At 44.0% G+C, this 27241-nt stretch overlaps 1 protein-coding gene across 4 annotated transcripts in view; it reads left to right on the top strand.

Annotated features, from left to right (window-relative positions):
- Positions 1–9105: 9105 nt before the first annotated feature.
- The window catches only part of SGPP2 (sphingosine-1-phosphate phosphatase 2), a 36900-nt gene continuing 18764 nt past the window's right edge, over positions 9106–27241 (top strand). For 2 of the 4 annotated variants that reach the window (XM_057417187.1, XM_057417188.1), the window contains exons 1-3: positions 9106–9263; positions 9297–9340; positions 24315–24473. In XM_057417187.1, the coding sequence (XP_057273170.1) occupies positions 9128–9263; positions 9297–9340; positions 24315–24473 (339 nt within the window). In that variant the 5' untranslated portion in view covers positions 9106–9127. Of the gene's footprint in view, positions 9341–24314; positions 24474–27241 lie in introns of those variants that run through there. The other 2 variants (XM_057417185.1, XM_057417189.1) reach the window with 2 other exon arrangements.

A 27241-nucleotide genomic window follows, 5' to 3' on the forward strand; every position in this document is an offset into this window, starting at 1 on the left:
CACAAAGAGTTCTGTAAGTCCAGGGCAGTCCTTTATTTCTGTCTTTCATATGATCCCCTTTCCTTCCTTCCTTCCTTCCTTCCTTCCTTCCTTCCTTCCTTCCTGCCTTCCTGCCTTCCTGCCTTCCTGCCTTCCTTCCTTTCTCCCTTCCTTCCATCCATCCCCCAGACACACATTTTTAAGTGCTTTCAAACTGTTCAGAAAGTAAGGGCAGGACAGTCTGAAGCTCTGGAAGGGTGCTGGTCACACCTGAAAGAAATAGTAACCTCAAATTCACTTACCCAAATGTAAGAACAGCAGTACCCTTGCTTTATCAGTAGCTGAGTATTAATTGCTAGAATCAGGGCAAATTCCCAGAATATAAAAGTTTTTTCTTACTGCCCTATACATTATTCCATAGCTTGCAGTGTTTGAAGTAGATGACTTTTATTATTTCTAATGAGTCAAGGCAAATGCTGTCAGACCTTCTAATGACTGTTTCTTTCTACTATACCAGAAAAAATATACTTATGTATCCTTCTTGGTTTACTTGCAGTCAATCAATGTCAAAACATTGACATATGGGTGTGGGATTCTTTGCTGTCTTTAAAATAGGACCAATGACATTAAGGTTTGTCATGTAAATAGTAGAAATAAAGAAAAAAAAACAAGAGCTATTTATGGTTTTAGGATGACATCTGTAATGTGGGTGGCAGTAGAATGAAAAGTAGAGATTTTCAAAGCTCTTCATAATTGAATGAACTGACTGAGCATGTATTTTTTTAGTGGCTTAAAAAGTGTTAGTTACCCAAAGTTCATGCATACAAACTAAATAAATCTATGAACTAAAGATAAAGTTAAGCACTGGCTGCACTAGCCTCAATCCATTTAATAGCTCATTTCCATTCCCATCTTTCCGTCTCTGGACTGTTAGCTCCCAAGCAGTCCTTTTGCTGAAATTCGTAAGTTACCTGGGAAAAAAGGGATTTAACAAGTCATCAGCTCTCAGCAAAAGCCGAGTGCTTCTCAGGATATTTTTGTTGGCTGAGTCTCTGTGGAGGTTGAACAATCCTCATGACCAGGTTAACTGGCACTGGCAATGCCCAGCTCCATACTGCAGGTAAACAGAGTTTAGAGGAAAGAAAAACACCCTCAGTCTGCTGCATTCCTAACCAGTGTTTGATAGCAGTGACTCATGCTGGCATAAAGCAGCGATAAACATTTAGAAAACAGTGCTGCAGATTCAAAGATGATTGCAGGAGGTTTCATACATGGAAGGTGTGACTAAAGAGAAGCTATCAAGGGGCAGGGTGGAGAAGTACCTGGCTTTAAAATTCATCCTCTGCTCTGAACAGGATGAAGAACCATGGAAAAATGCGTATCACACAGAAAGCATTCAAAAGTGGTTTCTGCCAGGGCAAGATAAACCACTGCTCCCCAGCACTAATGACTATGAATTACTTTTCCTCCAGAAAAGGTATGTGGTTAAAATCAGCAGCTCCTTTCCAATAGTTTTTGCTCAGTTTTATATGTGCTGAGTGTGAGTGGCCCATTAACATCTGACTGCTGAAAGACAGCAGACCCTTCCACTTCCTTCTGCGGACATGGGCTCAGAGCAAAACCAACCTTTCTAGAGTAATACTTTGCTTGAAAGGCAAGGAAATTGTAAAAAGTGGGGTATTACGTGGTATTCAGTAACAAGTACTTGAGAACTGTCATGTTGTCACTGGTTTTTCACATGCTGAATGAGGGTTTGTTTAAGAGGGCATGCCAGGAGTTGTCTCAGAATAAAACAAGCAAAGAGAAAGAATGTTTGTTCAGCTGAGCCCTTCCAGCAGTGCCCACGTATCTGTAGCAAAGGTGTGCTATCAGACTGGCCATTTCCAGGACACCTGGATCTGGTCATCGCCAGCAAAGACCCTTCCAGTTGCTCTTAAAAGGGTGATTTACAGAGACTGCCAAATTCTCTTGGGTTTGTGTCATCTCTTCAGCCCAGGCACTGACTGCTATAAGCAGAAATGCACCAGGCAGCAGCATGGGAGCCACTGCAAAAAAAAAAAGCTGGAAACCCTTTCCATGGTTTCAAGTACATCAGGGCAAAACTCAACCCAAGGGAAAGAGTTTTCACCATTTTAATCCTAGACTGCTGTTGAGACAATCAGTTTTTTTTTTCCCCAGAGGGCTAGTATATGGTATTGTAAATAAAATCAGACCCCCTAGTCAACTCTAATGATAGTCAAGCTTTAAAGATTCCAAGGGGTTAAGTTTTATATTTAAAGACAGCATTATTAATTTCTCTTCTGCTGTCATTTCCTAAAACACTGAAGCAGCCAAAGTATTGTATAGCCTACAAATAACCAGAAATGTTGAGAACACCTCTAGGAATTTCACGGTAGATGCGCATGCAATTGAAGTGTCCAAGTGATATGGTGCAGAATAATTATTTAAATGACATGCTAATCATTGCTGGAAATTAGCAATCCCATTTCAAGCAATGCAAATCATAAGCAATTACATAGCATTATCTGGTTACTTACACTGCAAACAGAAAAGTTAATTATTCCTACCCAAGACAGCAGCCGCAGCTTCAGCACATTCTCTTGCGTTTTCAGAGATGCTTTCAAGTTCTAAAATTCACTTTGTTTTTCATTCATACTCTCTAAAACTGAAAATATGGCCACATATATATGTAAAAATGAAGAATTTTGTGATAAAATTATGTGAGAATTATAAAAATATGGGTCTACAATTAAATTTTATTCCTGTGCCTAAAGTTATGGGAGTTTGGACCATAAAAGACTGATATATTTAGCATGTACTGTTTGCTGGAGCTTTGTATTTTTAAGACCATCTGTGCAAAGACAATCAGTTATGTGTTCAGTGTGTTGAGGGTTGTGGTGTTCAGTGTGTTGAGGGCTGTGGAGGTATTAGAGAAACATGTTCAAATCTTAATATACTGCTCAGTTAAACTAACAGAGACATTTGCATAGAAAACATTTTCTCATTGTCTGAAAAGGCATAAAAAACTTGTCGCTTGAGACCCATTACAGCTGTGTGGACTCCTGTTGTGCCAAAACAACCTGGTTTTATGCTGTTACATCTCAAATGGAGATGAGAGAGTCAATGAGAATTGTACCTATTCATGGCCTTGCATTAGAGATGCAAGACCATTCCGACAAAACTTTGTAACTCTTTCTTTATTGACCTCTGTTGCAAACAATTCTTTTCTTCCTAAGAGATTTTCTTCAAAATAAATTTTGAGTTTTGATATGCATTAAATCAAAAGCAAAATATTCAACTGCTTGTGAAACTCATAGTCTGTCATGCATTGGTTTTGAAGGGCACCTTCCACAGGACTTTGCCATCTCTTTACCAGACTTCACAATCTTCACTTCTTTCAGCTAAGCCAAGAAAGCTCCATTTTGTTCCTCGTGAGGTTAGTGGGTGGTTGGGTCTGACATTCAGTATGAAAGTCTCAGATCAAAAATAATGTGCTCAGTGTCAACTAAACAAAGCAAAAATGTAAGATTCTTATAAAAAGAGTACTTGGAACTTTTGGTATTAAAACATATAAATTGCAATGGTTTCTTTTGCACTATAAGCAGTGAAAACCACAAATTGATGAAGATGAAAGTAAAGAGTCGGGCCGCAGGTATGTTGAGAAAATTACTAAAGATAGTGAAAACATAGGAGATGAAGCCAGGAAAGAAATTTTGTTTAAAACATTTAAATACAATGTGCCATGATACTGATGACCTGGTGGGATTTCTATCTTCACTGCATGGACAAAGTATCTCTGCGTCTAGCCATAAGAGCCTTCAAATGGTGAAGAAGAGGGGTCGCAGCAAAAACTGTAAGTTGAGTCCCAGGCTTCCCTCTGGCAAAGCCCACATCCCATCATCAAACTCTGTGGTCCCATGTCACAGTGTGCTGATGTTTGTAGCTGTACTCTGACAATTCCTCATCACCCCTCCAGCTATTAGGAAGTCTGTACCGCTGGCACCAGAAACATAATGCAGTGGCTCTGTGTCTACTCAGCTTCATTGGAGGCTTCAGTTTGTCCATGTTCATGTTATCTCAGTCTGGAACATTGCAGGTCTGACATTTTTGTGTAAAGCTAATTAACTGCTGCTGTCTCAAAAGGCCGTCAGCTGAAGGAACTCTTGTACAATCTTCTGCAGTGAAATGTGGTTGCTGTCTGTAGAGCTACAGTGAAAACTGTGTTTGTATTTGTTCCTCCAGACCCATTTGCTTAGCTTACACGTCAAAACAACGACTTGTCTGGCTGTCAGGATTGCAAACTCATGCTGGCATCCAAAAACTGAGCTGTGTTCTCCTAGCATCGTTATCCACCCCCAGTCATGGAATTTGTTGTTTGCATTTATCTTTGTTGATGCTGGAAGCAAAATCGTCCACCATCATGACAGTGACACCCATTGTTGTTAAGGAAATGCCTTCAGCGCAAGGCGCTATTTTCAGCTTTCTCTAAAGTTATCCTTTGTATGCTCATCTTTCATATGTATCCTCAGCCCAGAGGTCATTTTCTTCCCTTGTGAAAATGTAGCTGAATGCTGACCAGGTATTCGTGAGATATTTTGGTCCTAGATGAGGTGATTTCACAGTTAAAGCTTTAAAACCAGTTGTGGTTTTGTTTTTTGTTTGTTTGTTTTGTTGGTTTTTTTTTCAGCTGGACAGTTTATAAGTAGCTTCATTTAGACACTCTCAAAAAGCTGCTCATCTAGTCCTTTGCAGTGATGTTGCTTCCACTGGTTTTACAGAAAACTGGCTTTCTGAATGTCAAAATCTGTATGAGCCACTGCCCTTGTTTTGGCTGGGATAAAGGTGATTTTATTCTTAAACCATGACAGCCACACAAAGTATGGGACTGCTCTTGGAGTTTTCATTTGTTCCTTATTATTATTTATTATTATTATTACTTTTTTATTAAATCAAATCTTTCAAGGAGCCAAATCCGGAGTATTTTTCTTGGCCACCAGAGGAAAAGGTGGTTAGGGCATTCTTCTGAAGAAGGAATAGAAGAGGAATGATTCGTAACTCTTGCTTTGAGCAAGAATAAACAAGTTGTTCCATGAGCAGTATAAATGATAAAACAAGCTTCCTATGGATTGTTATTCCATGTCACTAGGCACTTTCCACTGCAGAAGTTAAGTTAGTCTTCTGCTCCAATTCTCTCCTGAAACCCTCCATCCTCTTTGTGGCCCAAACACCTCCTAGTGATGTGTCATGGTCCTTCCTATGATCACCTATTCCATTCTGGAAGTACCTCTATTTCCCTCTTCCCAGTTCTGCATAACCACACTCCTGTGTCATGCAGCCGTGCCTGTACCTGTTAGGTACTGGATAGGCAAGAGGCAGAACTGCCAGCAGCACACCTGGAATTAAGTGTGTCTAGAGTGAGGCCATCAGGCAGCCAAATTGTGTTTTCTGCTATTCCACTGCTGTTTCTCCCTAAAACCACAGGACTGGAAATCTGGGAAAACCTCTGCTCCCATAGTTAATGTGACTTGAATTTGCCAGATGGTTAAAAAACTGGTGGGGGGCAGGTGGTAGATGCAGATTGATCATTATCTTCCAGAGAAAATGCCCCAAAGCCAACAATGAGTCCTCAACAGAACCTAAAATGTTTTTTCATTCCAGAAATCAGTTTATGTTAGGAACATAACTTTTCACAAATCACTTTCCTTAACAAAAGGGGTCACAGACTTCCATCATCCATTCCATCCATGTACCACTTATAGCTGCTCATGTTGATTCAAAGAGTGTTAGGCATTGTGCCTCTCCAAGTGTTCCCACAAATCTCTTTCGGTGAATATTTGCACCCCTGGGTCCCCAAGCACCTGTAAAATGCTCCCACATGTCTCAGTCACCCAAAATTCTTACCAGCTGGACGCTCACATCCTCACTGAGGCCCAGTCACACTAAACTAAGTGTTTGCCTGAAGAAGATTCAGGTAGAAGTTGGCTACAAATTATTAGTTCTGTTTTATTACTTGGACAGTAGTATAATGACAATGGGGAGACACAAGTATGTAGGTAGATCAGATAAATATTGACTTGTGGTTGACAAAGAGATGTTTAAAAATACCTACAGATCCCTGGCCCTGGCTGTGCACTTTCATTCCTGTTTTCCTGCTTTATGCTGTGTCTATGGATGAGATCCTATCTCACTGGCATCAATGGCAAAACTCCCAGCCTGGCTGCACTGGCAGGGCTGGAATTTTACTTTTCAAAATAATGTGTTAAAAACTCTTGTACTTAGTGTCATATAGGTGGAAAAAATAAGAATTAAATTATTTTGAAGACTCTTTCTGTAATACAAGGAAAATAACCATGAAAAAAGTATGGACTGACCTCATCCAGGTCTACTACTAAAGTCAGACTATGTAGAAGCAATTAAGCAACATAAATACAATTTTGAACTGAAATTCCACACTTGTGGGTGTTTCACTGTCCTGGTTTCATGGGGGGTAGAGTTAATTTTCTTCCCAGTAGCTGGTGCAGTGCTGTGTTTTGGATTTAGTCTGAGAACATTGCTGGTAACACACAGATGTTTTAGTTGTTGCTCAGTAGTGCTTACCCTGATCAAAGACTTTTCATTCTCATGCTGTGCTGGTGAGGAGGGGCATGAGAAGCTGTAAGGAAGCAGAGACAGGACACATGACCCAAACTAGCCAAAGAGGTATTCCATACCACAGCGTGTCATGCCCAGTATATAAACTGGAGGCAGTTGGTGAGGAGGGGCCAGACATTGCTCAGGGAGTGGGCTGGGCACTGGTCGGCTGGTGGTGAGCCATTGTATTGTGCATCACTTGTATTTTGTAGGGGTTTTATGCTTTTCTCTCTTTTTTCCCTTTTATTATTACTGTTACTACTATTATTATATTTTGCTTATATTTCAATTATTAAACTGTTCTTATCTCAACCCAAAGCTTTTACCTTTTTTTCAGTTCTCCTCCCCATCCCATTAGAGGGGAGGACACAGCAAGTGTCTGGTGGTACTTAGTTGCCGGCTGGGGTTAAATCATGACATTCACATGTCTGAGACAGAGGAAAAAGAATAGAAAAGCTTCCCAGATACTTAGGAGTGCACATAATTAAGTTATACAGGTATTAAAAAAAAAACAAACCAAAGGAAACAATGCATAATTCATTCAGGTAAACAACATAAACATACAACCAAGCTGGGACGGGCAGCCTCCCTCCTCAGCCCATGTGAACTGGTTCTGCCAAAAAGTGAGTGGCAACCCTATCATCACAGCCACTGATGAGTGTGTGTGTACACAAGCAATGAGGAAAGCACTTGAAACAAGATGTCACCTGGAGTTGTGGTTGGGCAAACCTCAGATGATATAAGATTGCAGAGAAGAGAAATGAATCACACAAAACAATTAAATGAGATATATGGAGTCTGCCCTGGAGTCTGTATAGGAGTGAAAAGAAAATGAGAAAGCCAACCATATGCTGGGCTGCATCAGAAGTGTGACCAGCAGGTCAGGGGAGGGGATTCTATCCCTCTACACTGCTCTCGTGAGACCTCACCTGCAGTACTGCATCCAGCTCTGGAGCCCCCAACACAAGAGGGACATGGATCTGCTTGAGCAAGTCCAGAGGAGACCATGAAAATGATCAGAGGGCTGGAGCACCTCTACTGTGAAGACAGACTGAGAGAGTTGTGGTTGTTCAGCCTGGAGAAGAGAAGGCTACAGGGAGACCTTAAAACAGTCTTGCAATACCTAAAGGGGTCCTACAAGAAATATGGAGAGGGACTTTTTACGAGAGTATGTAGGGACAGGAAAAGGAGGAATGGCTTTGAACTGAAAGAGAATAGATTTAGATTAGATATTAGGAAGAAGTTCTTTACTGTGAGGGTGGCAAGGCACTGGAACAGGTTGGCCAGAGAAGCTGTGGCTGCACCATCCCTGGAAATGTTCAAGGCCACGTTGGGCTTAGAGCAACCTGGTCTAGTGGAAGGTGTCCATGGGCAGGGGGTTGGAACTAGCTCTTTAAGGTCCTTTCCAACCCAAACCATTCTATGATATGATTCTATGAGTGAAGAAGATCCATCCTTGCAGATCCTCACAGAGGCTACAGAGCTGGTCCAGGCTGGGCTCTGGACAGGTGATGAGATGACCCTGCCATCGCGAGAGTGTCTGAGTAAGCATCTCCTGCAGTCAGACCAAGCAACAGCATGGGGACATGGAACTCGGCTTTGGTTTTCAAGGGCTCTGGAAAGAAAAGCTTTGATGCAATCCTGGATAATTTGGATTATTTGAGAGGGAAAAAATGTAACAAATTTGCAATGAGCCTACATTAAGCAAATGATGATTCTGCAATCCTTGCACAAAATATATTCCTGAGGGTAGAACTGGGCTGTTCTAAAAAACCCAAATGCACCAATAAAACTAAGGTCCTTAATGTTTCAAGAGCAGGAATCAGTAATCACCATCTGTGGCAAATTTCACAGCCCAAGGAGCTTGAGGGGTATCTTCGAAGTGAGAACATCGCTCTTCTTTGGGAAAGTCCATGGCTGTGTTTAAGAGAGATGCATGCATATCCATACTTGCATATGTGTACAAGACATACATATACATATTCAAGAGAAAAAATAAATGCTGACTCCAAGATGGGACAAACTGAAACCGGGGGCAGCCCAGGAAACACCTTACATCGGAGAGGGAGCTGATGGGAGAAAAGACCGAACAGCCCTTCCACCCAGTGGAGTGGTGACGAACGGCAGGCCCTGGGAGGGGAAGAGGCTCCCCGCTGCAGCCTCCTTGCCTGCCTGTTCTTTCTTAGAGAGTTTTCCAAGGGTTCCTGATGAGATCCAGGGCAGTTTATCTTTACGTTAAGAAGCCAGTGGCGTTTATCTCAAGGCAGATTACATCCAGGTTTTTACCAGGGTAGCAAACCGACAAAACCAGGTGGAACGGCTGAATTTCTCGGGGCGGTGGGGACCGCCGCGCTCCTCACACTCTCCCGCGGGGCTGGGGGCTGCCGCGGCCCGGCCGGCAGGGGGCGCTCCCGGGCGGGGCACCGCACCTGCTGGACGGGGCGGGGCGGGGCGCGGCGCGGCGCACCTGCCGCGGCCCCGCGGGGCGCAGCGCGGTCCGGGTCGTGGCTGCGGCAGGATGGCCCGCCTGCTGCGCGCTTTGCGCAGTTCACAGCCCGTGGCGCGCTTCCAGCGTTGCTGCGGGCTCTTCCCCGCCGCCGAGGAGGGCGGCAGCGGCGGCGACCCCGCGGAGGGGGCACGGGAACGCGGCGTCTGTAACGGCGCGGGCGCGCCGAGCCGCCCGGCAGCCGCTGGCCGCGGCCCTCCCAGCAGGGTGCGGAGCGGCCCGCAGGTGAGTGCCGCGGGGGGCGGCCGGGCTCGGCCGTGACTCAGCAGAGCCGCCTCCAGCGGATGTGCGCGCCGGGGCTCCCGGGGGGGGTCTCAAGCATACTGCCGTCTGCCCGGGCGGGAGCCGGGACGGAGGGGCCCCGTTGTGAGTGACAGCGCCCTGCGGTGCCGCACGCCGGCTTCATCTCGACCCCGCTGAGGAGGCAGTTCCGAGGTTGTCCGGTTGCTCCCCCGACACGAGATAACCGGTGCGAGTGGGTCTGCCTGCGGAGGTACCCGGGGCACCTCAGCAGCAGCGCAGCCTCACCCCGGCTGCAAGTTTTCCCGCGGGCACGGCTGCGGAGCCGGTTCCGTTCACCGCGGATCCCCCTGCAGTGGGGTGCACCTGCTGTGTGCTTCCCCGGGCCACGGCTCTGCCCCGCACTGCAAGGGGCTCGGCGCAGGAGAGGAGCGCAGCAGGCAGCCGTGCCCGCGCCTGCGGTGGGTCATGTCTGCGCCTTCACTGCAACTGAGTCCCGCTGGAGACGGGCTGAGCTCCCCCCGCTTCCCTGAGTCCGGGCAGGGCACGGCGTCCCCCACGGTGTGTAGTGCGGTTGTGTAACGGAAGGGAGCAGGGAAGAGCGTGACGCAACCGATGCGTGCAGGTTGGATGACCTGCTTTTTCTCTTACTGTAATGACATGAATTCGTTAGCAGGTCACATTGTGCTGTCTTTTGGAAAGGAAGTGTGATAATGGTCGTCCAAACAACCCGCAAAATAAACACGGGCCAGGCTCAGACACTGCAACTCTGCCAGTACAACCCTTTGTACTGTTTTACCCTTCTGTGTTCTACATCTCTGGACTCCCGTTTCAAGCATCTAAAATTCTTCATCAGCCACTTGACTCTTTCTCAATTAGAAGATAAGGGAAATTGGGGTAGTCCTTCAGTGTGGTTACTTATGAGCTACAGTAAACTCTAGTTTTGGTAAACTGTGCAGGTAATTCGCTTAAAAGACTTATTTTTATGATTTGCTTTTGAACAGCGATGCAGTTAATGTAACAAGGTTGATACTAAAATACTGTCCAAGCTAATGCTCCATGAACAGAGCTGTTCACCTTGAGCAATTGTTTTGTGATTCACAAAATAAGGCATGACTACCTTCGTGTGAAGGGTGAGTATGTCCTGGGTGAGGCTCCCTGAGACCTGGAGGTAAAAGCAGAAGAGTTTGTTTTCACATGATAGGGATGCTCACTTCTGAAACATGTGAAAGTTAGGTTTAAACCCAAAGAAGATGGAGATGGGAGTAACAGCTTGAATGGTGTTTCAATGGTGTGCTGGAATTGTAAAGACAAACTCTCTCTGCTCCTGTTAAAAATCCGTTTTTACAAAGAGGCTTTTCTGTAACCTGCAGGAGGTGCAAAAAGTGTATAAGGATCATCCTTATGCCAAAAACCGCACTTGCTCCTCTGTTGCTGAATGAGCCAGGTTGCCCTGATGTATCTGCAGAGAAGTGGGGTTAGGAGTCTGATATGAATAGCAGACTCCTCAGCCATAAACTTTCTATGTACAGTGGAATATCCTTTTGCTCTTAGCTACAGGTGTTTGCAGAAAGGGGCCTAAGCATTGCCCCTGCATCTCAGTCCTGGTGACCTTGGGCAGCTCTGTGCTCAGCTTAAACATCCCCTCCTGAAGCTTGGGAGTTTCAAGGTCTGTGTTATCAGGACAGAATCTTTCTATGAGGTAGTAACTTTAACAATACTTTGTCTTTATTGCCACAATGCAGTAGTCTTCAAGGGTTTTGGGTTCTCCTATGTAAGTTCTTGGACAATCCATAGGTTATACCTGTGAAAACAGTATATTGCATGCTTGAGTGAAGAAGCTGTGAATGTCTGGCCAGATGCTGGGGCTGCCACAGCTCCATTTCTCCAGGGTATTATCCCTTTTCTTCTGTACCAGCTCTTGGGCCCCTGCATCTGACATTGCTAGATTGTGTGCCAAGGTGGAGGGTCTCTGAGGAAAGGGCTGTGAGGGCTGGCAGCTGGTGGTGATTTGGGAGGGGATGAACACAGCTAGTAGGATGGATGCCATACTGCATGGAGAGGGGGGAGATCCTTGATGAGACAAGACAGCTCTTTCTCTGAGAGAAGGAACACTTTTAATTACCTGCATACATTTGTTTTGCGGTTGTCAGCAGTACTGCTTGTGAGGCATCAGTGTTGTTTTTCACATATAACCTGCAGATTATATGTGTTTAAACAAAAATAAACATCAAGACCTCATTTTTACAGTGGTCAGCAATGCAATGAGTGGCTGTATTCCTGAATCTTTGTAATTCAGTCCTGTCTTCCCAACAGGAACTGCCCCAACATGACAAGGCAAGGAGTGAAATGCTTAGATGTGACAGCAAGGGCTGCATGTGTTTCTTAAGTATTGAATCAATTGCCTAGCCTATGTTCTTGCTGTTCATTTGGTTATTACATCAGTTAGGAACACTGTATAATACCTCAAGTGAAAACTCGGGTATCTGAGGATTTTACAGAATGGCGCTAGTTCAATATGCTGACTGGGTTTATGCCCTGGCTTGGACTGAGTATTGAACCCATGAGCCTTTAGAGAAGGAACTGTTTCCTTAGCAGAAGGAAAGACAGTAACTTTTTGCAATTATCCTGTCTCTAGCTGATACTTGTTTTCTGTACTCCTTTCTGGTATTGGTTTGATTTGCAGGGAATTTATTTCTGAAACTGATTGAAAGATGTCTTTTCCTGAAGCTCTGTATGAAGTCCTCAAGTTGTACGCCTAGATACTGCCTGACTTTCTGAAGACTTTTCTGGTGATCAAGTGAGTGGCCAGATAAGCATTACATATATTTAAAAAGTGGAGCTCTGCTTATCTCTAACCTCCCAATGGACTTTTGCTCCTGAAATCGATAGCCTGAATTAAAAAGAGCAAAGATAAAAGAAAATAATCTCTTATTCAGAGTTCTGCATAGGGATTTGTTTTTCTCCACTTCCTTTTCCCAGATGCTTTATCATCTCTGGAGATCTCTCTTACTACCTTTGAGGGTGTACAGTTCATATTTACTTTGTAGTTATACCTTAACTGTCAGAACTGCTCTGAACTGGTGCAATGTTTACAAACATTTAGTGATTGTATAGTTCTTGCTTGTGCCTTAGGTGGGGAAGCTAATAACCGGGATAACAGCAAGGTGATGGTAACAAAAATGAATGAAAAAGGTAAAAACTGCACATCCATCTCAGATGTTGCAATCCCCCAGAATATAGTTGATTACTGGCAAGACATAGAAGACAGCACTACTTTTGCTGTGATGGGATGTCTGGAAATCTGAAGTAGACTTGCTTTGGAGCTTGAGTCAAGGTCTCTTTTCTGTGGCTCTTTCTTGCAACAGATTCTTTCATCAGCCCCACAGTCTTGCTTTTCCTTTTTCAGTCATACTACTGGCTTACTCAGTTTCATGGTGTTTCCCTTTCCATGCAGCACTAAGTTGGTAGTAGCTGACATAGGTTCAGCAGGCAAGGCAAACTCTTGTGAGGAAAGCCCTTGGGCACCATTAGGATAGCTGGCAGCAAGGCATTTCTGCTTCAACTGCTTTGTCCTCCTAGAGAATATACTTGAACTTTTGGAAGTTCCTTGGTTTGGGCTGCAGCTGGAGAGATGTGAAATCTAGTTTCTTATTTTGATGGGCTGAGCACAAGGCTTGCATCCCTCAGCATCACTTCTGCTGCTGTGGTACTTAGTGTTCATTTCTCCTGTACCAAGTGTGGCTGCTGAGGGAGCTTGCTTGCCTTGCACATGCCTGAGTTTTGGTTTAAGGTTCCCATGGAAAGTGACTGGTAAAGGATATATGAATGAGACTTCTGTCAGATGGATTTGGCCAGCCATATGAGTGCTAGTCCTTTGGTTTTCCAAAGGAAAGCATAGTTGCATCCAATATTCAAGCAGTGTGTGGCAACCCTATGTAGATCTGTTAGCAGTGGATTTGCTGCTCCTCAACAAGAAGACCAGTGTCCTCTCAGGACAACAGGCAGCAGCAAAGCTAGGTATGTGCTGCTTGTTACCAGTGACTAGTCATCTTCTAGATCTTGCTGCAGAACCACCTGATGCTAACAGAGGTTTGTGAAACTTCTCTCACTGATTGTAAGGGGTGTCCTGCTTGGCTGGGTGGTGGGTGGTGGTGTGGGGAGCATGTGAGGGGCTGTGCTGGGAGCCCAAGTTGGGATGTGCTGATGACGATGTGCTTTGTGACTCAGCACTTCCTGGCTCATCTTTTGGATCTGCTGGACCTCAGAATGAGGGGCCATCAGAATCCTAGGATTAATTCCACTGCTTGGAGGGGAGCCACTTACTGTTTTATAGTTCTGCTGAATATCTTATGCCATTAGTTCAGATATCAACCAGAAGAATAAAAGCTTGTCTGTGGTCATTTTTCTCCTTACTGTCTCTGGAGAACCAGAGTAGGTTTAATGGGTGAGAGCCAGAGAACATCTGTTCTTCCTGGAAAATTTCCTTAAACAGCCAGTTCTTTTATTTTACTTTGTGTGTATGCTCTGCAGGGAGTATTTATGGGTCATCTGGGCAATGTAAGGTGACTATTGACTGCTATGGCAAGTGAATCTACTGTCTAGAATGTACAGGTAGCGTTGTCTAAACCATGAGATTTTAATTTAAAATGGCCAGTCAAGCTCTTGCTTTATAGGGCTTCAGATCAGCTCAGTAGAGTTATCACTTGTAACTTAATTTTTTCCAAGGTAAACTGCTGTTGGTCTAGATTTAGAGGTATGTGAATAATATATAGTTACATTGCTGATTTATTACTATTTTATAGTATTGCTGTATTTGTGAGTATTTATTACTAGGTGTAAAAATAGAAAATGTGTTTAGTTCTTCCTTTTGGAGACAATTGGTTGTTGCAAGCTACTGCTAATAGAGTTCCCTGAACCTGCTGGATCTGGTATGCACACAGCTGAGTGGTAATTCTGTCACATCAGACCAGGTCAGCGTTATTCCCTTTGCAGCCAGACTGACTTCATGTAATTATAGCTGCTTACTTATGCTAACCAGTTTAATCAGGTGTATTGCCTTCAGTGTTCCCCATTGCCATTTCTCTGTGCAAAGGGAGAGTGTTGAGGTAGTTCATTTTGCAGGAGAAGATGGTGTCAGACACCTCAGTCATGCCACAAGAGCAAAGACCAAATGTTTGCATGGGAAAGGGCTCAGAGGTGTTGGTAGCGAGAAACCTGTCCCTTGACCAGTATAAGGCCCATAGATGTTAGGGGACAGAATAAGCAAAAGGCTGTAGCAGGGGTTTAGGGAGGAGAAGGGGGTATGTATGGCAGGGTGGCATGCACTAATTGCAACTACTAGTGAGGCAGTAGGTGAATTGAGAGCATCTTGTCTATGGCTCTTGTCCCCAGGGGCAGGCTGACTGCTGAGGTGTTCTCCAGCATGCCTCTCTACAGTCATGGCTGCAATTTAAATATCGGGTCCTTTCTTATTTACAGTGGTCTTTGCATGACTGTCTGGACTTGCATATTTACAATGATACTTATGCAGCACTACCTTGGAAACCTGCTGTTTGATTTGAATCCTGGAACTATCTGCTAAGGAAACAGTCACTTTCCCCCTGTGCTAGTGCCTGATTAGAACAGATTAATAATTAAGTTGTCTGAAAATGGTGTGGTGTTACTCTGCCCACTTATCTTCCAGAAGTCTTGCTGTTCTGTACCTCTCAGAATAGACCTCCACTGTGGAACTCATCTTTGTGCAAAAGCAAACTGACTGAATTCATGATGCTGCTACTGGATAGAAATATGTGACTAATCTGTGGTGCAGATTTTCAGGCTATAGTTAATTTCTAAAACCAAGTCTTAAGATGAGAACAAGCTTTTTGCTCTGAAAAGAAACAAAACAGTGAAGTTCTGGTTCTCCATGGTCATTTGGCCATTCCCACATGCTTCTGTTGAGAAGCTCCCAACAGCTGGGAGCTACTCAAACTTGGTGCACTGGAGAAAAAATGAGTTGAGGGGCTTCCCACTCCTCCTCCTCTGGACCTCTGGAGAGCAGCCTGGGTATCTATCAGCCATGCAGGTCCTAGTAATGCTCTGACTCATGTGTTTTGGCAGGAAGTCAAGATTAAGAGGTGGTGGTGCTTGCAGGGAGCTGCTGTGTGGGCAGGGTGGCTGTCTAATGCTGTGCAGTTTGAAAACTGTTATTGTGTGACGCATCCTTCTTCTATCAAAAAACACTTTCAGTAACACTCAACCTTTGGGGACATGTTGAGTTTCAGATAAATTTGATCTCTATTTCTAAGCTGGAGTTCCTGTCCCTCTGAACGGGCTGTAATTTATGTTTTCTGGTTCTTAACTCATGTATTTTCTTCCCTCTGTCCACAGACATTGCAGCTACCTAACTCTTAACGTGACTTCCTCGGACACTTTCAGGTGTAGGCTCCATGGTGCACCCTGCAAAATTGCAATCTAATTATCTCAAATTAAAATGCAATTAAACCTGTTCTTCCAGTGTAAAACTGGAAGAGCCCTTCCCTCTCCTGCCTCTCTCTTGCCCTGTTGTTTCCTTATTGTAATAATTGGCCGGTCCTTCCTGGAATGTAGGAGGATGCTGAAGCACACAGGAAGCTCACCCGTCGCTTCTGTCAGGGGACCTGAAACAGCAGTATCCAACCTACCTATCCTCTGGCTGGCAAAACAGGGCTGAGAGGATGAAGGAGGTGAACTGCCTTCACAGTGCTCATCAAGAAGGAGATGCACGCAGCCCTACTTATCATAGAATCGTAGAACAGGGTTGGAAAGGACCTCAAGATTATCTAGTTCCAACCCCCCTGCCATAGACAGGGACACCTCACACTAAACCATCTCACCCAAGGCTCTGTCCAACCTGGCCTTGAATACTGCCAGGGACGAAGCATTCACAACTTCCTTGGGCAGCCCATTCCAGTGCCTCTCCACCAAGAACTTCCTCCTTATATCCAATCTAAACTTCTCTTGTTTAAGATTTAGCCCGTTACCCCTTGTCTTTTCACAACAGTCCCTAATGAAGAGTCCCTCCCCAGCATCCCTATAGGCCCCCTTCAGATACTGGAAGGCTGCTATGAGGTCTCCATGCAGCCTTCTCTTCTCCAGACTGAACAGCCCCAACTTTCTCAGCCTGTCTTCATACGGGAGGTGCTCCAGTCCCCTGATCATCCTCGTGGTCCTCCTCTGGACTTGTTCCAACAGTTCCATGTCCTTTTTATGTTGAGGACACCAGAACTGCACACAATACTCCAGGTGAGGTCTCACAAGAGCAGAGTAGAGGGGCAGGATCACCTCCTTCAACCTGCGGGTCATGCTCCTTTTGATGCAGCCCAGGATACGGTTGGCTTTCTGGGCTGTGAGTGCATACTGCCGGCTCATGTTCATTTTCTCATCGACCAGCACCCCCAAGTCCTTCTCCACAGGGCTGCTCTGAATCTCTTCTCTCCCAACCTGTAGCTGTGCCTGGGATTGCTCCGACCCAGGTGTAGGACCTTGCACTTGGCATGGTTAAACTTCATGAGGTTGGCATCAGCCCACCTCACAAGCGTGTCAAGGTCCCTCTGGATGGCATTCCTTCCCTCCAGGATATCAACTGAACCACACAGCTTGGTGTCGTCGGCAAACTTGCTGAGGGCTCACTCAATCCCACTGTCCATGTCAGCGATGAAGATGTTGAACAAGACCGGTCCCAAGACCGGTCCCAACACCAGTCCCTGAGGGCTGCCACTCATTACTGGTCTCCAGCCGGACATTGAGCCATTGACCACAACTCTTTGTGTGTGGCCATGCAGCCAGTTTTTTATCCACTGAGTGGTCCATCCATCAAATTGATGTCGCTCCAATTTAGAGACAAGGATGTCGTGTGGGACAGTGTCGAACACTTTACACAAGTCCAGGTAGATGACATCAACTGCTCTGCCCCTGTCCATCAGTTCTGTAGCCCCATCATAGAAGGCCATCAGATTGGTCAGGCAGGATTTCCCCTTAGTGAAGCCATGCTGGCTGTCACCAAGCACCTTGTTTTTCATGTGCCTTAGCATGCCTTCCAGGAGAATCTGCTCCAAGTTTTTCCAGATTAGGAAGATTTTGCTCCAAGATTATGCAGGTTTTGTGTGGCTTTCTTGGTGGGAAAATGCTGTTGACACACATCAGTGGTTTAAAAACAAAGAAATGGATGTGTGAGGAGTTACTTGGGCAATTGGAATGGCCATGAGAGGGGCAACTTTCCATAAAGAGCATGCAAGAAAATAAAGATGAGGACATTACCTTCTGTCAGGGATGTGTGTATAGATTTTTTGCTTGCAAGTCTGAAGACCATGGTGGCAGGTAAATCTCTTTGTTCCTCCAAATTATATTGGAGAAAAAGGGCTGAAAGATAATTCTGATACCATGAGACCACTTTGTGGAGATGATCAGACAGTCTTGCCTCTTTACTGGCAACTTGCAAAAGCTCCAAAGTGTATGAGCTGATAGGTTGGGGGTTGGACTAGAAGACCTTTAAAGGTCCTTTCCAACCCAGACTATTCTGATTGTCTGAATCATGGATAGATTCCAGGCATCTGCTAAGAAAGGAGTATTCGAAATTGAGTGATGTGCAAGCTTGAGTGCCATGAAGAACACCTTCTGATGGGAAGCAATGAGTACAGAGGTTCTTCAGAATAGGTTTCGTAGCCATGTGGAAGTAACAAGCTGTAAATGCAGGTGAGATGAATTTAGGAGGAGCTGCAGGTAGCCTGGAGGATGAGAACAGAAATCAAAGAGTCTTGTGAAGCTGAAGGTGTGGTTGAAAATTGACTTCTACTCAGTAGGTACAGATACCTATTGGACAAGCAGGTGTAATAAATACTGAACTGCAGAATGAGAAACAATAGACTTGGTAGTGCTACCCATGGAGGTTAGAAGAGATCGCAGGTTGTGCATGGTTCACCGGTGGCATAGTATTCTAAAACCAGCCTGCAAAACAAATGAAATTGTGCAGGACTATTCCTTCAGCATTACTGTGTTGTGTCTGATCTTTGGGCACTGTTATTCAAGACAGGCATGTTGAGTGCTGTGTCTGGAAAATGCTAAATATTTCTGTAACAAATAGCAGGTGATTAAGCACGGGAAGAGAGGACAGTTATGTCCTTTCGGAATGCTTGTAACAAGCTTCTCCTGTGTCAGCCTTCAGAGGAAGGAAACAATTTGTCCCTCTGCAGTAGGTAAGAAAATAGTCATAAATTCCACTAAGAAAGTTCCAGGCTAGGTGGCAGGAAAGCAAAGCACTTGGAGATAGCCAGGAGCAAGCAGCGGAGCCTCCACCATTGATGTTGGCAATGACAGGTTAGACAAACTTCTGTCAGAGTGATGGGACTGTAAAGTGTCTGCCCTTGGTGGACAAGCTGGACTAGGGGACTAGGCTTTTGTTAGGCTGTCTTTCAGGAAACACTAAGCTGTCCTTCCAACTGGCTGCAGGCATAGTTCTTAAGAAGCAATCGCAGTCACTTTAGCAGCCATTTGCTATGTCTCTGAGATACATGTATGGCCTTTTCTTTTTTTAATTAAGATGACTTTTTATTTAGAAAGATGACATAATCAATTTTTTCTTCATTGATTCTTCTTATTAATTGCCTGAACAAGTGTTCTGTCTACTCTAGTCTTATTTTACCCCACTTTTATCCCATTTTATATTTAAACAACTTGACAGGTTCTGTTACATCTACCTGTGTTCTTCAACAGAAGGAAGGAGGGCTAATTATGTTACTTTCAGAGCAATATACAGAAACGCAACCTATAATTTAGCCTACTTCCCAAGTGCTAATCAGAGTGGAAGTGAAAATAATCTGAACATTAAAAAATGAAATCTTAAGGAACAAACTGAGGTGTCTTACCTGCATCCTGGACTTGTCTTAGCTGTGGCTTGCCAGGTGTGTGATGGTTGTGCAGGTGTGTGTATCTGCCTTGGCTGACCATCTTTTACAGCCTGAAGGGGAAAGTTTGAATAAAGACATGAATGGTGTGAGAGAGGTTAACTGGGTGAGTATTGCACCCGGTTTGGCACTGCTGGTGGGAGTTCTGGGCACACTTTTGTTTCCTACTTGAATGGTCTCAGGCTTTGGTACTGCAAAGGTTGGACCCCTTTCAGCCACCAGCCATCTGTGGTGCCTCTGGCTGTGTGGCACTGCTTTGCTGGAGTACCTTGCTGAAAGCGTTACATGATGGCCTTTTTTGGTGCTTTGAATGAACTGAGAAACTGCTGAAATGCTACTAGAAGTCTGACTGGTTTCTAGACTCCCCACTTATTCTTTGCCTGAGACAATTGAACTAAAAATACTATGGTTGTCTGGTTTGAAGCTCACATATTGTTACTTTTCATGCAGTGATTGTCTTGCTGCTTCATCAAGTGATGATTCAAGGCCATGTCCCTACTCGTTATGCCATTAGTGCAAGCCACTGTAAATACTTGTACAACAGCTGTGAGTTGCTGATTTGTATGCTAGTCAACAAGCACTTTCTGCTAATAGCAGAGCTGGCCAGAACTTTATGGTGTTTCAGGAGGGCTTTCTTGTGATGTGTTTGTCTCCATCCCCATGTTTCTCAGGTTTCAGTTAGCTCAGGGTGTCTGCAACAACAAAGACATTATGTAAACATGGACAACCCTTGTTAAGTGGCTGCATCACACTCTGGGGAGGGTGAAAAAGAATAAATTGATATTAAAAGTGCTTGAACAGAGTGGAAAAGCTGCACGCATATATGAGCTTGGTTCTCCATGATTTCTCCATACCTTGGGGTTCCTTGTGTGCATTTTGTGGGCTCCATGTGCTGCTGCCCTCCTCTCTGCTGTCTTAGGTATCTCTGCAATTTCTCCTATGTGTGTGTATCCCTCCTTTTCCTCCTCCCTCACCTCATCACCAGCCCTGTACCCGCCACCCCTCCCTGTGAGCAGTTCATGACCACACCAGCATCCGTCACTGGGGCACCCTGTTCTTTCCTCTTGGAGTGATGAGTTTCCAGTGTTGCTTCTTTCTGGAAAGGTGAACTCATAGGGGCTGGAGATGTTCCTGGCTGCTCTCAGCTGCCTGTTGGATCTTCAGAAACCTCTGTAATTGTCTGACATTCCACTGTGCAGATGGATGGAAGAGCTGAAGCCTTTGATATTGTGGTTTTTGCTTTTCTTTTTTTTGTTTTCCAAAATCTGATCACCTATCTCTAATTTTTTGTTGTGACCTGATGGATTCTTTTGTTGACTGGATACAGTTAATAAGCATAGAAGGTGGCATAAAACTGGTTGCTTATTCAGAATACTGCAGTACAGAAGGCTTTTTTCCCCCACTGGTAATACTCCACACAGCAGTGCCCTGCAGGAGTCAGTTGTCTGATTTATATTGTCTCTCTGCACAGCAGCATCTAGATGGGAATTTTTGGCTTTTTTCCTTGTGCCTGGTCCTTGGTGGCTTCTCTAAATGTTGTGCCTTTTTTTTCAGTGTTAAAATTCTTTACAGGAGTATTGCAGTGCATTAACCAGCAGCTTTGGGAGGGAAATGCCTGATCTTCTGCAAGGCAATTCTGTTGGTAGGGAAGCAAGGGACTTAAAGAACTTTAATTAAACATTCACGTCTTCCGTAAGATCTGAAGTAATTGAGAGCCGAGAACAAAAAGTTGGTTAATGTTATCTCTGGGTCAGGAGCTGAGCCTTAGAAGTCTGATGCTGCAAAGCTTGTCTCAAGAGACGGGGCAGGGAAAGCCGGTCCCTGTTTAGCTCTCTGACGAGAGATCCTACAGGAATTGGAAGGAGTGGTATCTTTACACAGCTTCTCGCCCACCTCTGTCTTTTAGGGGGTATACCTCTGCCTAAAGATGCATTTTTAAATCAATTATATTAGTGGTTCAGCTGCTGTTCCTTCACTTCAGCTACAGAATATTCCTCATGTAGGTACTTTCTAAGATTATGGATTGCTGCTGTGCTGTGTCATCGTGTGTTAGTGTGTCCCAAGAGTCACCATGGTGGTGGTTTGATCTGCTCTGCTTGCCCTGTCATTACTGCTCCATAGGGAGGTTTTGGGGATGCTCTTGCAGCACCTGCTGTGTGTGATCCATGCAGGACTAGTGTGCAGAGACTGTGAAATTAGGATGACCTGCACTGGCCATTTTCTGTGCCCGTACTTCAGGGGAGGAGTTAATTTATGGAGACTCACACATTCATATGAATCTGTTGTAACTGGAGTAGCTAAGGTTTTTCAAAAGAACTATTTTACAGTTGATGAGGAGGGCTGTTTTTGTGAAATTACCTCTCTTCTGTGTCTGCGAATGACGTGGGTCATTGCACCTTGCTTCTGAAATGTTCTGCAAATTCTCATTTTCTCTACAGCCCTAATTACTGACCATTAAAACCTCTCTGATCCAGACTGAGTAGTAATGGAGATGGATGGAGGGGCTAACTCTCACTGGAAGTGCTTCAGAGACTGTGGAAGGCATCAGGTTGCTTCAGTACATTAAGACTAACCAAGAATGAAGATCAGAGTTGTTTAAAAGAAAAGATTGAATAAACTTCTGAGTGTTAGAAGGAGCTAAACATAAACATAAGCAGAGGGGGCTTTCTGTGTTACAATGCTTTAGTATTGCAGTGATTGAAAACATTGGATTTTTATTACTGGACACTACCTAAAATTAAGTGGACAGATTCTGTGACACCTTGAGTGCCTAGCATGTGGCTGTCATCATCGCGTGTCACAGGTATGATCACTGCGTCCCCTGCCTCACATGCTGGGCTGTCCACAACTGCTGGTGTAGTGCTTAAAAAAAAGTTTTGAAACCAAAACAATCAACTAAAAAAAACCCCAAAACCGAACAAGTGAGGGGTGATTTCTGACACAAAGACAAAGAAAGGTTTTGAGAATGGTGTGGAAGGACTTGGCTCTGCCTTCCGCTGGCAGAATATTTGTGAACTCCAGGGTTTTTTAAAATCCTGAAAAATTATTTTTTTCCCCCACTGAAGAGATTACTGGAATTAGAAAGTTTTATCCCTCATCCCATGAGGTTCTAAGTATAAAAGCGTTACCTTAGGGATACGTGTGACCATCTGTGATCAAAAGCACCAGAGCACATAATTCCTAATACATTGGAGACTGATGCTTAATTGAGGAATTAGCGATGCTAGAAGAGGGCTTTCTCTGGGGCCATGTTAAGTGTGACCAAATACAGTTTCAGGATCTCAGACAGAAGCATCAGAGTTGCTAATTGCACTTAGGCTGATTGCTCTGTCATTCAGCCAGCCATAGCAAACTTCTGCATTATTTTAGAGGGATGCCAGTAACTCACTGGTGACCTTTATTATTAATACATGGGGGAACACTCCTATGACTCATCTTTTCTGTTTGTTGATGCAAAAGTCAATTTAAGTTGTGGTGTTTTTCCTACAACAGGTGAATGGATGCAGCTTCTTTCCATCTTGCTTTTGTTGTCTTCATGCAGTTTGCCTCATCTCCATATTGAAAACGGATTAAGAGACTGGAACTTCTAATGGCTTTTACAATGAGTCATAATTGCATGTCTAGACTCCTTAGACAGTTTTTACATTTTCTCACTAGCATGTAGGATGAGTTTCTCTCTGGTATACTAGTCAATCCAAGCATAATATTTTTTCTCTTAGAAGAGTTTTAGAAGCTTGTGTTAAAGCTACATCTTAACTTAATGTGTCTGTACTGAAACCTTCATGATCCTTTCTCAGGTCCCATCTTTAGAAAGCTCTTTCATCACATATTTACATAGCCAACTTCAATATTTATTTTTTACTTTATTTTGGGGGGGATGGAGAGAGACTAGATTATCTCCCTTGCCTCTGCCCCCCAAATCAAAAGTCTTATTCATATGTATATCAATATCTCCTTTTTCTTCTGAAGTGTACAGATATTTATATAAAATGCGATTGACTTGCATGTTGCTCTTGCTAACAGGCGGAAGGCTTCTTAGTGGTGTACTAGCAGCTACAAACCCTTCCACAAGTAACCAGCATCATGGACTTACTAATATAAACTGCTGTGTGGCTTCCCATCTCTGGTGGGCTGGCTACAGCTTTTTAGAAAAGAGAAAATGAGTGTGTTAGGTGGGGTACATCTAGTGAAATCATCTAGCTGCCAGATACAGAGAAAAGTGAAATCTCTAGCTTGATAAAGTCCTGAACAGTGCCACCTGATGCCACTTGCAATATATCTGCTGGTAATGTGTAGAGACACAACCTGGTGGTGGTTACTTCAAGTGCAAATTTGGTGGTGATGGGGGCAGCATTTCTCTCTGCCCACTCACAGCCTTGTTTACCCCCAGATCTGCTCATGAGCTGCAATTGCTCAGCCACCTCCCATGTAGCTTGCAGCTAAGGTATCTCTCTGCAGGGTGACCCTGTGAGCATCCCGCTGTGGGGAAGCATGAGGTCAGGACCGTGTTGAAGAGGCCTGTGTTGACAGCAGTGCAGGGGATGCTGTTGCAGCAGCACCTGACAGTGGATTTCGGGGACTATCAGGGTAAATTTGCCTGCTATAATGAGGCAAATTTTAAATGAAATGGTTCAGTAACTGCAGTTTATTATTTTTCATCTCAGAACTAATTTCCAGTGAATGCAATGGTAGCTCCCTTTAACTGCAGTTGTAGAAAAATCAAAATTGGTGCATTGTTGCCCTTTAGTGAAATATACTTGATTTCCCTGGAGGAAAAACTGATCCAGTCTCTTGAAAAATCTTTGTCAGTGTGACTGCTCCCCTTATTAGTTTGAGTAAATTTCTGATCTGCAGCAAATGTAGTTGAGCTATCATTATAGCTTTCATCTTAGTAAAAAAGTTAAACTTCATTTCTTGATACTTGTTCCAACAAATTGTTTGGTTTAAGGGCTGGGTACTGTAACAGTTAAAAAGTCTGAAATATTTGCTATGATTGGCTAATTCACAAAGACTTTCTAAAATCTTCTCATTTCCAGGCTTGCGGACAGAAGTATGTTGTGAAGAACTACTTCTACTACTACCTGTTCAAGTTTTCAGCTGCTTTGGGTGAAGAGATTTTTTATATCACTTTCCTTCCATTTACTTACTGGAACATAGATCACTCTGTGTCTAGAAGGATGATAATTATTTGGTCGGTAAGTATTTATATGGCTTATTTAAATGTACAGTTGTTAGTTCTGTTAACAGTAGCCAGTGACTATGTAAGAATAACAGCTCTTTAAACAACAAAAAACACAGCCCAACACTATTTATACGTGTAACTTGCATGTCCAGGAAGTGGAGGCATTGCAACACAGAGAGGAGGTGAGAGGCATTAGCTAGTAGAGGGTGTCTGTTTATCTCTGTTACATCTCAAACTGACTTACTTTTTCAGCCCAGCAACCGATTGAGATGCTTTTGCTAGGGCTTGCACGGAACACTTGAGAAAACACCTCCTTCCCAATGTGTCATGGTGTTTTAAAAAACATGTTTCATCACTTCAGGGAATCTTTCTTTTACACCAGTTCCTTCTGCATAACCTTTTCATATAGTTCTGGCTTTATTGAAATTAGTATAAAACGAATAGGAAGGCTGCAGTGGAATAAGGGGATGCATAGGCTGCAGTCACTAGAGGGGAAGAAAAGTATCAGATTCTCTGTTGAAGGCTAAGACTTAAAAGCATTGATTTTAGTTACTGTGAAAACATTCTCAAATTAACTGGCTTCAGCAGTGCTTCAGCCTTCAGAGATGTGGTTTGGGGTATCAGGAATAATGTATTTCCATTCTGCCACTGAAAACCGGTAGATAATCAGGCATTTCAGCCTGGGAATGGGTGTTGTTTTGTCACTGCCATTGCTCATCTTGGTATTGATCAGATCTTTGCTGCCCAAGTAAGGCAGTTTTGGAACAAAGACGGATGTATGGAGCATTTCTGGCAGATGGCAGACCCTGGAGGTTTAGCTGTCAATCTGCATTGATTTAAGAAATTGAAGCTTGGTAAAAACTTGGATGTGATACATAGCTTTGTTTCTTTACAGTGAAGCTTCTCCTTGACTTAGTCAATTCTGGTTAATAATATACTGTCTTTTGTCCAAATAATATGATGAGAAATAATAAAAGCAACTTGGTTTGGGTCATACATTTCAAATGCACCGGGTCTTGGACAGGAGGCATCAGTTGTTCTGTGCCAGTAACCCTAGTCAATACATTTTATAAAGAGAACATGAAAAATAACTTGCAGTTGAAATTCTGAAGTGGGTGGACACTGTATAATTAGAGCTGGGTTTTGGCCAGGAATACACCTACTGCTTCTGGAAATGTGCCACAGAAGATGATAATTGGTAGTCACTGCCTTCTGGATTTGCATATTGCTCAGATCCTGACTCTTTAGAGCTCCTTGCCATGCCTTTCTTCAGACTTGTCTTGCCTTTGCCTTGCAAGGAGTCCATCCGAGTACTGGTTAGATCTAGTCTGATTTAATTAGAGTATTCAGCCATGTGATATGACGATTATTAATTTTCCAGTTACTGAGGGAGTTGTGGAGTTGCATTTTATATTGAAAAGGAGGGAAAGGAGACGCTGATTTGAATACACAGACTTGTCACAATCTGTAGTTTTAAAAATGTTTTAATCATACGTAATTGCAAAATGGCTAAAAATGTCTATGCAGGCTATGTGTTAATGTTATGGCAAGCTCAGCTGGGTGGCTTATTTGCTGGCAAGAAGGCTGTGAACAGGAATCAGCCTTCATGGTGCTGTGAGTGGTGTCGGTCTGTCTTAGACACCTTGGTCATGTATGCAACAGCAGAATCGGCTTAGCTGCATGGGAAATGCCAGCAATTCAATGTGCAAGGTTGTGCTTTTATCTAACTGGAAGGTATTTGGCAGTAGCACTGTAAGGATGCCTGTCTGGTGACATGGTGGTGAGCAGAGGTCTGCCATTCGGAGAAGAAATGCTGCTGCTTCTGAATAGAAGATGATGTGGGGCTGTGTTAGCTAAAAGTAAAAATCCAGGTAGCCTGATAGTCTCCAAGAAAAAGCTGCCAGTAGAAGGCTGGAAAGAGCATTAAGGAGCAAGTGCAGTACCTAGGACTGGTCTGCAGAAGGCCCTTACCCAACTGGGGAAAGGAGTTGGTATCAAGTGGAGGACCTTAAGGAGAAGGTAGTAGTACTTCCCTTTTAGCACTGTTTGGGCTGAGGAGAGGTTGTTAGTGAAGCTTTTCAGGGAGAGAGATGGTGGACCAGCAATGGCCTTTTTGTGAGCCTGGCGCAAAGCACATGGGTACATCAGGAACGTGTGCTGGTAAAACGCAGTTGGCAGGGATGGTTGTGACAAAGGGGGTTAGACCATGGGAGAACTGGGATTAGCCTTGAGCAGTGGAGAAACAGAAGCGGTACTGAGTGTGGTACTTTGTGCCACTGGGGATTTAAACCTGTGAGTTTCTGCTGCAAGTTGGGAATGAAAGAGTCAGTGTTCCAGGATGAATCAGGAGAGTTTCTTCCCTTAAAAATTAAAGCAGTATTAATGCTGTTTACATCCTGCCATCTTATCTGTAATAGTTTATGCAGAGCCAGTCACCCACATTTGAGAAAGATAAACTTGAACTGGAGCAGGGCCAGGAATGATTAGGGAACAGGTTATTTTCTGAGCAGAGACTGAAAGCTTAAGTAAGTCCCTGGCAAAATGAAGTTGGAGAGAGAATGGGGCTGGCTGTAAACACCACGAGAAGGAAGGAGCTTCTTAAAATAAAAACACAGTCACAAGAAGAAACATGCAAGGCAGTCATAAATAAGCTAAGTTAAACCCAAAGGTTGTGAAATAGCTCCAGCATGGTGAAAGGCAGCAAGAAAGATTATGAGGAGAGTTTATTTCAGTGGCAGCAACAGAAGGGTGGACTTGGTGTCCTGGGATGTCTTGTTCAGT

Source organism: Pezoporus wallicus, unplaced genomic scaffold (assembly GCF_028554395.1).
Source record: "Pezoporus wallicus isolate ANWC-B61680 ecotype Strahan unplaced genomic scaffold, APGP_CSIRO_Pwel_v1 contig_360, whole genome shotgun sequence".
NCBI lineage: Eukaryota > Metazoa > Chordata > Aves > Psittaciformes > Psittacidae > Pezoporus > Pezoporus wallicus.